Genomic DNA, 13,969 nt, shown 5'->3' with positions numbered 1-13,969 from the left:
TGATAATGGTTATTCACAAATATTATTTTTTATTTTATAAATTTGTTATGAATTTTTGTTTTTGTATGATTATTGGATTGGATTATCGATAACGGTGATTTGAATGTTATCAGGTGTTGTGAGTATTGTGGGAAGGTGTTGGAAGAATGCTTTTTATCTAACGAGCCAACTTTTCAGAAAGGCGCTGCTGGACAGGTAATGGAATTAAGGTTTTGGATTGTGAAATAGTTCAATTTAGGGTTTTGTTTCGATATATGATAAGCATGGAATGATAGAGATTACAATTATTTATTTTGTAGATTATAAATGAGATAGAATAGAATAGAATTGAATTGAGATTTTTGTGTTTGGATTTGCGGTGTCAAAAATTGATTTTGAATGAATTGATTCTGTAAAGTTTATTTTGGCTAAAATTGAGTTGAAGGCAAAGTGATATATGTTATTATATATTCATGTAAAAGTGTGTTGAACAATAAATTTGAGTTTAAAAATCAATCATAGAATCAAAAGCTCCAATTTCTATCTTCAAGTTAGACTGTCACGGTAAATAGTTTTTACACGGCAAAAAGGAAGGGTTTGGAAATGAAAGTGTTAAAGCACACTGTGTTCTCTTTAGAGGATTTTTCAGTTGTTGAGTCTTGAGGCTCTCTTGAGAGAAATACGAGTTTAGTGTTTTTAATGATCAATTTTGCTTTGCTGTGTCTATTTTTACACTTTCACTTGATAACATTGCTTCCTCTTTTAATTTCCTTATTTGTTTGTTTTGTATAGAGCAAATTCTCAGGCAATTTGATAAGGGCGGTTAATGAAATGGCTGACTCACGTCAAAGGACTACAGATAGAGGTATTAATTGTCATGCATCATCAGTACTTTACAATATGAATGTAGTAAATTTATTCTTTACAGAATGCTTTTTACTGCATATAAAATGTTCTTATTCGACATATGATTCCCTGTACATAACTATTGAATGAGTCATTATGGTAGTTTTAATATTTTAAATTATGATATTCATGTCACTATTTGTTTTATATGAATTATGACTTTAAAGTTTATATTGAGATAAGGAAAGTAAAATACATTTTAAAAATGCACATTACTGCAAATGTCATTGTTGGTATGAGCTAGTGACGAGAATTATCATGAGAACGTATGAGCTGGTGATGAGAATTATCGTGAAAACGTCTATAAAAGTACAAAAGTGAACTTTGAACAATTGTTACTAGTGCTTCTACAAAATAAGAAATAAGAACATAATAATTGTCTTTTCACTGAATATGAGACAGAAACCAAACATAGGGATATAAATTGATACTGTTTTTATGATTTTCAATTTTTCATTAGAATTATTTTGTTTCAAGGTCCTATTTATACATGCTGTCCCAACCAGATTAGAGTGACTTGTGGTGATGTAAATTACCTAACCTGATGTCAGCATTTCACAAATATAGCCTACAGGAATACAACATTCAGAGTACATATATGTTATACTATACTACGCCAATACCTTTAAATTTAATAATAAAATATAGTTTATTCATAATATTTAATGGCATATATTCTGACGTGCCAATTTTCACTGGAATTGCAGCTACAGAAAATATTAGAAATCTATGTCGCAACCTTGGAATGGATGATTATAGTGTAGCTGATGCAGCTGTGAAATTTTATATAGTATGTTAATTTTTTATCTTCATTGCTGTTAGACCTGGCTTCTTTTAGTATACATACTTTCATTGGGAGACTTTTATTTACTTATTATATTGTTGTATGCCTAGTGAAGATAGGACTAGAGAAAAACTTTACCAGGGGACGTAGATCTGAACTTGTACAAGCTGCTTGTCTCTATCTTGCATTCCGGTAAGTTATTTTTATATTTGTAGGTTTGCAATAAGAAGCACTTCTCCTTTTCAAAAAAATAAGAAGCACTTCTAAATTCATTCATTCGTTCATTCATTTTTCATTCGGTGGTTGCATAATTGTCTTTGAATTCGAACTTTAAGCGTAACTCAATCATACAAAACCAACTTGTAAGTTGAAGACTGTTGAAGCCATAAATGCTACATAGGCCATATACGTGGGGGCTTTCAACACTCGCCTTATGCTTAAAATTGGACATCGACGTTGAATGATTCTGATGAAATAACAGGAATCTCAACACACTCATGTCCATAACTTCATCTCTAGAGCATGGAAAATGCAAATGGAATAGCAAAATATTGACTCAGATACCATCTTAAATTTTAGCTTTAGGCATAACTCAATCCCACAAAGTCAGCCTGATGGGATAAGACTACCCATACCTTATAAAGGTTACCTAAACTATATCCTTAGTCGTTATGGGACTCTCAACCGAGGTAGTTAAAACCGAGATTTTACATAGAATCGTAAAGGGAAAGTAAAATCGTAAAATTTATACGCGTAACACCAATCGTAGGATCATACAAAGTTCCTAAAACTCATAATGTGCATATCAATTCATTTACTTGTAATCTTCATTGTTGAGGGCAAGCCTAAACGTTTTTTTTTTGTTTGACAAAGGGCAAGCATAAATGTTGAATTGCTCATTTTTATGCACAAACACAATTATTGTAACTGTGGGTCAAAACTCCAAATTCCAAGTTTGTTTTAATGGAACTTTTTTACCCCATGACGATATCATTAAATGACTCTAATCGTGCAATATCTAAATTATTTGCATTTATTCAACGCTAAAATTATCTTTCTTCTTGCAGGGATAACGATAAGCCATACCTTCTTATTGATTTTTCAAATGCTATAAGGACAAATGTGTGAGTAGGCATTAATTCTATTTTTATCTTGGTCGATTTCAACTCTTGTTTTTAAATTTTTATTTGTTGTCATGCAGTTATGCGCTTGGCTCAGTTTTTTTGCAGCTTTTGAAAGTGTTAAGGCTTGAAGAACACCCGATTGCTCGAAAGCTTGTTGATCCCAGTCTTTTTATTTTCAAATTTACACATAGTAAGTACCATTTTAAGTCATATTCGTTTCACATACCACTGAAATATGATTGGTATAACGTTGTCAATAGTGTGTGTAGAATTAGAGAATAATATTTTTAATATTAATTTCAAAAATGGTGAGAGTACAATGACTAAACTGTTTAAATAGACTATCCTATACCTAATGGAACTAATTAACGGGCCGATTATATATAACAAATTGTTAGGATTAGCCATATCTTGTCCAATTAGTGACATGTAAAATATAAATTGGCTTTACAATCTGGGACGGATCCAGAAATTTTCACCGATGGGGTCATCACATTCACATGTTATAAATTTTATGATTGCTTCTAAATACACACCTTAATATTTTGAAATTGTTGTATGATTATTTTATTTTCAAGACTATAAAAAATATCTAACCATAGGCAATGTGGTCAGACAATCATTCAATTTTTCATCTCTTTGAGAATTGGATTCTTCATAAAATTTATTGAAGAGAAAATACTTTCAACTATTGTAGTTGTTACAATGCAAAATCAAAACTACTTTCAAACATAAACACACTACATTTTTCAATTCCTACCAATATTTTTGAAATGTCACTAATTTAATGGGGCAACTCTTAGTTTTGAGTGTGGGCAAAAGTAAAATAATCAATCTTCATTAGACAAACACATTAGGCAAGTGGGGGCAGCTTCCCCCAATACCCTACACTTGCTTCCGTCCCTGCTTACAATCCTAAATTAGTTGCTAATGGGACTGGAATTAGAAATTACATTAATGTGTGTTTGTTGTACATACATTATAAATACATCCTTATGTAGTATAATTAGACACACACAAAAACAGAAATTACATGGTGTGAGTATTGGTTAGATCCTAAGGTTGTTGTGCATTTTTTCCCACAGTGTTCTCCTGTTCCAGCGATATTCACACCTTTTCTAGTTATGCCATAACCTTTTTCCGTTGGGGATCAACACCGCGGGCCACCAAACGCCACAGAATCCTCCGACGAGCACAACAGTACTTCTTCTGCCTTCCCTTGTCTTCTCATGCGCTGCCACACACTGCCACCTTCTCTGCACAGGGGACCCCTATAATCTAGTTTGTCTGATGCCTTGACATTTGGTTTGCAATCCATTAGTCAAAGTAACACTAGAGAGTGTGTCCATATAAGTGCGATAGGAGAGAAACGGTTTGTTTCCAAACATATGATAAGTGGTGGCTTGAGTCAAGGATCCAAGGTCCAAGTGAAGAAAATTGTGTAACAAAGGCAACAGGATTACCTTAGCAGTCATGGTTTGGTCGCCGACACTTGGCTCAAAGATTGCTGATCTACTCAACACTGAAACCTCTTTATCATTGAGTTTCACACGCGCCGTGATGCATGAGAACTCTCTTGCAACCTTGCTGCCGCATGGAGCTCATGCGCCACCTTACAGCCTAGACGACTCCGTGCGCTGTTTGTTGGAGATTCCTCTGTCTTTGGGGGTCAATTGCCTGACTCACTTCTACTGTTAGTGATGTCCATGCTATTTTTTTTTTTTTTTGAAACTGAATCCATGCACCTCTGGTCCATGCACTTCTTTTGGTGATAGCCTTGTGAGTGTATTTGGTTTCTGGTCTGTTTATGCCCTCATACAGCTGTTCTCTGTTTGTGCATCTTTGTGGTGTGTTTTAAAGGAGGAGTTTTTTTTTTTTTTTTTTTCTAGTATTTTTTTTTCTGCATTGTCTCCTTCGCTTCAATCGCGGAGTTCTCTATTACTTGTCATGGTGAAGCCCGGTAATGGTCAATCTATTTAAAGAGTATTCCTAATAACTGCTCTGGGTTTGTGAAAACATGCCTGCATATACTTTTATATGCTAGCATGGCGGTAAAATTATTAATCTGTTATCAATATGTGAATTTTACATAGATTTGTAACAAGTATCTTTTTAATTTTTATAAATAGTCTATCCTAAATATTTTCTTTCAAGTAAGGAAACATAAATAGATTGGTTTTTCATGTAGCTTTGTTAAAGCAAAGGAATGTGGCTGTCTCTGAATCTGCGCTGAATATTCTTTCTGACATGAAACGTAACTGGATGCAGGTAAGTTGATGTGGATCTGCCGTTTTTTTTAGTTTCTATATTTTTGGGAAAGAATGATTTTCTTTTTATTATGGTGATATTTCCAATGTTCGAAAAACAGACAGGGAGGAAGCCTAGCGGATTATGCGGTGCTGCGTTATACATGGCTGCTCTTGCAAATGGTTTTCCATGCTCGAAATCAGATGTTGTAAGTTAAGGTTTCAGTTTCTGCATTAATTTTATTACCACTTGTTGCTAAAAGCCTCATGCCAAGAAAATGCTTGATTTGTTGTTATACATCAATGGAGTCTTTTCTCATTTGATCTCATTTCCTACGAAGGCTTTTACTTGAAAGTCATACAGTGAGTAAGTGAGGGAAAGGATAAAAAAAAATGCAAGAATTACGTTGTGAGAATTACACGATAAACGCTGAAATTCTCAGTACAGCTGGCATACGCCACAGCAAGCAACTTCACATTTTAAATAGGCTTTCTTATTCTTCCTTTTTTCGCTTCCCTGAAGAGAATTTATATTTATAATCCTTGATTCTTTTGTTCAGAATGTTTTGGTACTTTTATCTTTTTCTCCTCTGGTAATATTTATTGTAGCAATTTTGGTTTAATACAGTTCTCTTGTGTATTTCTCCCGTACACAATTTTTAATGTGTTTTTCTCCTGTGTAAAAAAAAAAAAAAAAAAACGTTTTCCTCCTAAGCTTATCATGGAAAGGATCTTGATTATGGTTTGTCTTTGGTATGCTCATGTGCATTTCAAGTTCAAGGGAATTTCCTATTCGACAGTTTTGTCAATTTTGGTATTCTTAATGTTGGGATTCATTGGTGGGATACCCTCCATGTTTTTATTAGGGAAGAGTTTAGCCATAATAGGATTAGTATTCCTAATTTTCATTTTCGTTGATTCTTCGGATGGGTTAAGTCCTTGTTCCCCCATTTCTCTGTAGTTATTTTCTTTGTTAATGCATTTGAGCTGTCTCGCAAAGGATGAGTTGTGGCCCCTGCCAACCTAGTTGGGATATCAGTTGCTAGCTTGATGTGTTAAGGCGTCTGTCTGTAGTTTATAAGAAATATTCATTAGTGTTCTTAAATAACGGTGCCATAGCAATATAGCATAGCTTATTTTCATGAATCCACTATAAACTGCGACACTATCCTAGTTTTGCTATTAGGGCCATATTGGCCGCTATTCCAATTTATACTAGCAGATGTATGTAGCAGCAATAGCAGAAAAAAAGTATTTTAGGGTTTTAAAAAATAATAAAACTAATAATTCCCGATAAAGGTGAACTAGGCAGTGGAGGCAGAATTTGGGATTGCTACATGGATTCCAAAAAAAGAAATATATTGGTGGACATTGGGTCATCATGAATTGGAGTTTCTACTCGTCAAGATCTAATACCATGTTGAAAAAGGAGGAAGAGAGTATGAATATATCTGTGTATTGTGTGTGTGTGTGGGTGTGTGTGTAATGTGTGTCTATATATATATATTCACTATAACTACATACATTTACAAGAATCACAACAAATACAAAACTGTGTCATACTATATTTTCTAAATACACTTACAACTACTCTATTTACATTATTTGTAATACTCTACCTGTCTTGTGTAATGCTTCATTGGATTTGCTAATTTTCTATGCAGCTAAGAGTCGTCCATGTATGTGAAGCAACATTGACCAAGCGGCTGATAGAGTTTGAGAACACAGAGTCTTCCAGCTTGACAGTATGTTTCTCGGTTCTTGTTATTCCTTTAAATTGCTTGTTTTATGATGGTATGGTGTCAAATAATTTAGTTTGAAATAAGTTCTATGAATTGTTGTATATGTTCTGTATATTGCTCGGTTGTATCTTATATCCTGCTGTTGTGACTTGTAAAGATAATTGTTAATCAATATGTTGTGCTTCCTTTTTTCCTTCACTGCTTCTAAACATGGTACTTGTATATCAAATTTTACTTGACTCTTTAAATGAGAAAAACAAAGTCAATAATGTTACAGTGCTTTTCTTTTTTGTAATCGTAAGTGATTTGTTTAACAGTTTGATGAGGTCATAATTATCTGAGTAATCTGAATGAGCATAAACATAATTTTTTTTGTTTAGATGATCCAAATCCATCTATGAGAGCGCACTAAACTCTTGATGACTCTTATTATTTTTGTACTGCAGTTTTTTGAATTCAATTTTTGGTGATACCTATTTTTGCTGGTTATTTATTTTTGCACTTTCATATTGAATTTTTTAAGTACTTTTTTACCTTTGGATCTTGGCTAAGGAGAGTTTCTAAATTATATAAATGAAGGCTAAGTATGGTGAGCGAATAGAAAAGAAAAATGGATTTAGGGCTTTATAGGGAGAGTTAAATCAAAATCCTCTCTGATAACAGCTCAAGATAATTAAGAACAGCCATTAAAACAGGACTCAGGACAATCTAATTAGTGCTGATTTGTGTTACTATCTCTCTCTCTCTCTCTATATATATATATATATATATGTTGTGATTATTTACAATCATTGTATGCTAATTATACAGTTTTACAATCTTCAGTCAGTTTCAAATATTGCTTCTAATTGATTTTACTGTACATACATAATATCCAGCCATAAATGTAAATGATTGAGTAAAGGGAACATGCACACGGTCAGTGTAAACTAGTTTTGCACCGGTGTCCTCTAAGAAAATACTATTTTGCAGTTATTTTTAAAATGCAGTTACACATTATGCTTATGTGACCATATTATGACTTCTCATTAGATTTTATTGTAAAACTAATTTACACCAACGATGGATCCCCATTACGTGAAATGATTTATTCCTTTAAATAGTGTACTGAAAAGCTGTACCTCACAATTGATGTTTTTGCCACAAACCCTAAATATCCAAAGTTTGAATCTTTGTAACCCTTGATGAAAGTTCGGATTTTAATGCTCCAAGATTTGATTAGTGAAATTTTAAGTGTACTGAGTTTGTGTTAGCTGCTAGGCGTGAAGCTCGTAATTTCAAGTTCATGAAAAATTTCATCAATATCTTATGGTTACAGATTGATGAGTTGAATGCAATGGCAAAAGAGCATGAAAACCGTCCAATTAAAATACCAAATGGTGAACCGACCAAATACATTCCAGAGGAGGAGGAGGAGGAGGAGGAGGAGGGGGAGGAGGGGGACCCCCTAACAAAGAAGAAGAAGAAGAAGGACCCCCTAAGGTGTGAACACAAGGGTATGGATCCTCCAATACCCCTCTTTGCACTTGGATTGTGCGAAACATGTTACAGATTTGTGAGTAATTTCTTCCTGATGCATTACTTTTTGCTTTTTATTAACAACTTATTTTACCATTTATTGTTCTACTGATAATTGCAGTTTGATAAACTCTCTGGTGGACTTGGTGGTGGTTTGGATCCTCCTGCATTCCAGCGTGCTGAGAAGGATAGAATGGTGAAGTCACATTCTGAGGAGAATGCTAATAAATCAGATGATGTAAGTAGAACTTGGTTTTATGGAAGAATGCATTTACTTTTAAAGGCACAAAACCTTGACATATTTCAAACTAGAATATCTTGCTCCTAGCTTTTCAAGAAATAATAAAATTTGTAGGTATTATATTTTTAACTGAATGTTCAATTGATAAAATGAGTTCTAACTGCCTTGGATATCATGATCCATGTTGGACAATAAATGCACATTCTTTGTAGCACCAACACTTTAGTTTGAAGGCGTGTTTGACATGTGTCGGTGTCCAACATTCATACGATACCGACACATGTGGTTACATTCAAGTTCAATCACTTGTATTTTCTCAAATTATTACCGGTGTTTCCATGTCAGTGTTGGTGCTGCACATTATGTCCTTGTCTATGTCAGTACTTCATATCATATTACTTCCAGTGCAGTTTAATACTGATGTGTTACTACCAAGGAAATATGTAAACCTCTTGTCAACTCATCCTCTGCAATAACACCCCCCCATAGTGGGAATAATTGACTTGATAAAATTGTGATCAAGCAGAAACTTTTAGCATTTACTTACGCGAACATGATCATGTGTCAAACCACATATATGAGCATCTAACACCTATACAATCTTCAAAGAACCATCAACTAACAATTTAAAAATAATTTATTTATTTGTTCTTTTGGTTAGTTGGCAATGGATTCAAATGATGCATACGAGAGCCAAATAGAGTTGCATACCTCCGAGCCTGGAAATATTGGTGGGTGCTTTTATTTCTCTTAACGATGACTAGTTTAATTTCTCTGCCTACAGTTTCTAAATCTAGTTTGCTTAAAATGCTTTCAGGGGGAGAGCATGTGGCCACTAAAGATGGTGAACATGATGAGTCTCGTATAGAAGATGATATGAATGAAAAAACTCATGATGAATCAGAAAGTCTCTCTGATATTGATGATAAGGAGGTGATTAACAAATTCCATACTTCCTGCATTGGATTTTCTTAGCCATGGTGATATTGTTCGTCATTGACTATTTTTTTTTCCCAGGATTTCTTTTAGCATTGTTTTTTTTGTTGTTGTTTATTATAATACAAACAATTGTTAGGAAAATCTAAGTGAAAATTGAATGTTCTCAAACATAGTCTAAATGGAACGAAGTATTGTAAGTCTATGTAAGAAAGTAGATTATGCATTAGGCCTAACTCATCCTCACAAAACCGGATTATAAGGTGAGGGGTGCCTCTCTTTATAAACTCTTATTAGGCCTTATATCTTTTCTATGTGGGACTTGGGTTTGTCCCAATACACCCCCTCACGCCCAACACTATTAGGCTTGGTGCGTATATATAAATGGTGGGTGGCCCGATCGATAGACTCTGATACCGCATTTGGTTTTTATATTGAGCTCTAATAACTTGGGTAAGAATATTGTTATGATGTGTAAATAGTTCCGGGGGTTCTGATAACTATCGTAGTGATCCTTTTCCAAGTAGCTGTAAAATGCTTTAATAATTAACGTTTTATTTATTGTTATACCTTTCACTCTTTGTTTTTCATTAAGGTGGGTAATGATTCTCATGCCAACCTTTGCGAGGTCCATTGTATATTGATGTTTAGATCTTTTTTGATGCCACTGCTGTCTTTCTCCCTTACATAAATCTTCAATTGTAGTCGTGTTCAAAATTTTGTCTTGCTAGTTGAAAGTGTAAAGGATCTAAAAACAACCCGTGCTTTTATAGCGGCCATTTAACAGAAATAGTTCCATTTCTTGTTACTGCATTCATGCTCATCTTTCCAAATGTTTATCGTTATTTTTATTCTGTAAAAGATTTGAGATATTGAATGATCGTTTAGATCCTATCATTCTTGCAGTTTGATTTAAATCCCTAGGAAATTTTAATTTTTATTAAGTTATTAACAATTTTATGTTTTGTCAATTATTTTAATTATGTCATGTCACATTGTGTGACTTGCTATCGTGCTGACCATCTCTTGCTAAAATGTTGTATGCTGCATATAGGTTGATGGCTACCTTCACAACGAAGAGGAAACACGTTACAAGAAGCAGATATGGGAATTTAATAATCGAGAGTATCTTGAGGTACTGAAGATTTAATTCCTTTTTTGTTGATATTTCTAGAGAAAGTTACCTGTTTATTTTTCTACATCCAACTCTGAAGTGGGTACATGCTTGTATTGTGTCTTACCCTGGTTTGCGATTTCAGATTTTTTTTGTGTGGAAGTTCAATGTGGTCTAGATCTCACTCTACCTTCGATTCTTTTTCAGGAACAAGCTGTCAAGGAAGCAGCTGCAGCAGCTGAAAGGAGAAGATTAGAGGAGGAATTAAAAAATTGTACCCCTGAAGAGCGTGAAGCAAGAGAACTTAAGGGAGCTGTTGCTGCAGATGTGGCAAAATCCAGAAAGGTAACTTTGGAATCAATTTTCTGGGGAGGTTCTTTGTGTGCGTGAAACAAAACAACTACAGTATTCTTGCTCAGTGTTTTACCCTTTACCATGCGGCGTGCACTGTATCTGATTATTGGTATCCTGGTTTGTTACACAAACTGTACTGATAATTATGCAAACACATGGGGATGGGGAATCCTCTCGTAAAAGCTAGCTATCAAGGGAGAAAGACCAAGACAGTTAAATATACTACTCGATGTGGAACTTTGACACCCCATAATATCGAAGTTCATATCATAGCATCAGCTCTGAGAGCCTTCGTCCTGGCGGCTGCACTGTCTGTACCACACTTTACTCAGTCTTTCCGATCAGCCCCTCCGTCGGTAGCTGTTCTTAGTTACTGGCAACCAGCTCCGATGTCAAATAATTGGACAACACGCACAATAAAGTAAATACTGAGTTATACAGTTATCACAGGGGAATCCTCTGAAGTTACAATACAACAGTCACTTACAAGTTATTATTGTTACAAGTTATAATGGATAAAGATATAACCTTTTAGAATCGATACAACTAATTTAGATAGAACTAATATTCCCAATGATTTGCAATTTCCCTTTTGTGATGAGAAATGTTTCTCATACGCAGCCCTTCCCTTTATTTCCAGTAATAAAGGAGACGTGTATCATGTAATGTGTCCTCTTCCGTGTATTTTCTGCATGGTGTATTTATCCTGCACCGTAATCTCACATATGTCCTGTTAGATCTGCAGCTTCGTAAATGTTAGTAATGCATCTGGCAGATGGTACTCCATCCCGGATTCTTGTGCTGATTAACTGAAACTGTTGTCTCGCCTTCTAGTGTGAGGGCCTTTATCCAACATTTTCCAGCAACTTTAATAGAGATGATCACATGTCCCTTACCCATTCCAATCTTCCCCTTGTCCATGGGACTGTTTGGCTGTTCACCCTTTCTGGCTTTATCCACCGTGCAAAACTGCTTTGTCTGTTTTGACTAATATTCACCATATTTTGGCTTTCGTTTGTGCCTATATGATCTTATTCCTATCAATGGTCACATAATGATTAATCATCTGTAGAAGTGTGTCTCAATAGGTAAAGCGGTGAATTTTCTAGTATATGGGTTCTTCGTTTTATTATTTTTCCTTCATAGTACAACTTTGCTGCATAAACTAAGACGTGGCGAAAAGGTTACAGAACTTTTTAATATTGTTACTCTGCATATTTGCAGGAAAAGAGAAAACAACGAGCTGAAGAGGAAAGAAGGTTGGGTCCTGCTCAATCTGCTGTAGAGGCAACTAGCCGAATGTTGAAAACAAAGGTATTTATTAGGAAAACGCTGGCAAATTAAGATAATTTGTTTAATAAGCTCATTATGATGCCTGCTCTTTTGTAGGAAAATCCAAGCCTTAAATATTTTATCTGTAGGAAATATGTTATCAATGTTACATATTTCATTTTGCATGTGCGGTTAACTTGGCCAAATTTGAGCAATAAATATGATTTGTTAATTGGGATACCTAGAATTTTCTGAATGTGTATATTATATTATTATTGATATTTTTTTTTTTGCATTTACCATTTGCAGAGGCTCAGCTCCAAAGTCAATTTGGATCGCTTGGATAAATTATTCGATAAACCTGTAATTCTCTCCTTTATCTTTTTTTGCTTTCTGATGCATGCGTCGAATCTTAAGAGTTCCCTAATCATGATATAGATGAAATTCTGTGTCCATCTTCTTTGTCATTTGCGTGCTATTATTCGAATTTAGAATCCAATTCTTAGTAACTGAAGCATAGATCATAAATAAACCTTCAAGTAACAATATCTTGCTTTTTTGCAACCTTGCATGGCCATTTCTACAAGCTTGTTCTTCTTTACTTATTCAATAAAATTGGGAAATCTATTTATTCACTCTTTAGGGGCTGAAACTTGTTTTGACCAATGAAAAAGTCTGTTAGGTTATGGTTAGCATACCTTTTCTAAATTACATAATTACTTTTTTAGAAGATTTTGCTTTTTTAATCTGCTTTTGCTATCTCAGTATTTATTTACTTGATAGTTTGGTATAATTTTTAGTTGTATAACAACTTTGCCGATCTGTCTAAAATACCATACCATTTTGCAGTATAACAATTGTTTTTTTTTTTTTTGAGGGAGTAACAATTGTGTTTATGAATGTTGTCTTTTGAAGAGTAAGACTAAATACATCGTTCTTAAAGAAAAATGGGTAATACTCACTTTTTTCTTGTTCAAATGCTTGTTATAAACAGGCAGCTCCAGAGAATCCCAAGAAAGTACGATTTGAAACAAAGGAGGATGAATTGGAACCAGTCAACGAATTTCCGGCTGATGAAGATATGTATGCAGAATATGATGATACTATGTATCCAGAAAATAACTACGAGACATACGACTACGAGGAAGCCGGTGGTTTTTATGAATATTGATGGTTTTTAGTAAAAGGGTTACCAGAAGCTCTTTCTACTTACGTTATCTGTGACATTTTTTGAATATAATCGACATGGTTGGCAGCACCAGGGGAACCGAAGGTTGTCAAAAGTTTTGGTATGTTGAGGTTCATCAAACAGGCTAGAATCATTTATCAGTTTTAGTTCTTTCCAAAATTGAGTCCATTCATTCTTTGAGAACTTAGAAATTATAATTACCTCTCTTTTATGTATTGGTATTTGACCTACTGGTTATTTATCCATCATGTTTTGTTTGACTTTTTAAGGTTTTGTTACAGCATTGATAAATGAAATAAATATTTTGAATTTCATAAAAAATTGTATTTTAGTTGGTGTTGCATGGATAAAACACAACAAACATTACAAAAAAAAAAACATTGGAAAACTGCTGCTAGCAGAATCGAACTGGGGAGAGCAGGAGATAATGGGCGCACTACCTAACCAATGCGCCAAATATTGGAATATGATGTTTATTTTTACTTTTTATTCCTATATTTAATATTTAAAGAAATGAAACAACAAACAAAACAAGAGCTTACCACAGCATATTTTTTTACTTCT

The 13,969-nt window shown here is 34.2% G+C and overlaps 1 protein-coding gene across 3 annotated transcripts in view; it reads left to right on the top strand.

Annotated features, from left to right (window-relative positions):
- LOC25495815 (transcription factor IIIB 90 kDa subunit) overlaps positions 1-13,673 on the top strand; it is a 14,329-nt gene extending 656 nt beyond the window's left edge. Inside the window, exons 2-19 of one of the 3 annotated variants that reach the window (XM_013596062.3) lie at positions 114-195; positions 772-844; positions 1,593-1,675; positions 1,785-1,861; positions 2,737-2,793; positions 2,871-2,983; positions 4,982-5,061; positions 5,162-5,248; positions 6,704-6,784; positions 8,100-8,336; positions 8,421-8,537; positions 9,202-9,271; positions 9,358-9,473; positions 10,531-10,611; positions 10,798-10,935; positions 12,169-12,258; positions 12,526-12,579; positions 13,211-13,673. In XM_013596062.3, the coding sequence (XP_013451516.1) occupies positions 114-195; positions 772-844; positions 1,593-1,675; positions 1,785-1,861; positions 2,737-2,793; positions 2,871-2,983; positions 4,982-5,061; positions 5,162-5,248; positions 6,704-6,784; positions 8,100-8,336; positions 8,421-8,537; positions 9,202-9,271; positions 9,358-9,473; positions 10,531-10,611; positions 10,798-10,935; positions 12,169-12,258; positions 12,526-12,579; positions 13,211-13,387 (1,813 nt within the window). In that variant the 3' untranslated portion in view covers positions 13,388-13,673. Of the gene's footprint in view, positions 1-113; positions 196-771; positions 845-1,362; positions 1,476-1,592; positions 1,676-1,779; positions 1,862-2,736; positions 2,794-2,870; positions 2,984-4,981; positions 5,062-5,161; positions 5,249-6,703; positions 6,785-8,099; positions 8,337-8,420; positions 8,538-9,201; positions 9,272-9,357; positions 9,474-10,530; positions 10,612-10,797; positions 10,936-12,168; positions 12,259-12,525; positions 12,580-13,210 lie in introns of those variants that run through there. The other 2 variants (XM_013596063.2, XM_024786677.2) reach the window with 2 other exon arrangements.
- Positions 13,674-13,969: the final 296 nt, after the last annotated feature.

Source organism: Medicago truncatula, chromosome 6 (genome assembly GCF_003473485.1).
Source record: "Medicago truncatula cultivar Jemalong A17 chromosome 6, MtrunA17r5.0-ANR, whole genome shotgun sequence".
Taxonomy (NCBI): Eukaryota; Viridiplantae; Streptophyta; class Magnoliopsida; order Fabales; family Fabaceae; genus Medicago; species Medicago truncatula.
This window is presented reverse-complemented; position numbering and strand designations above follow the sequence as displayed.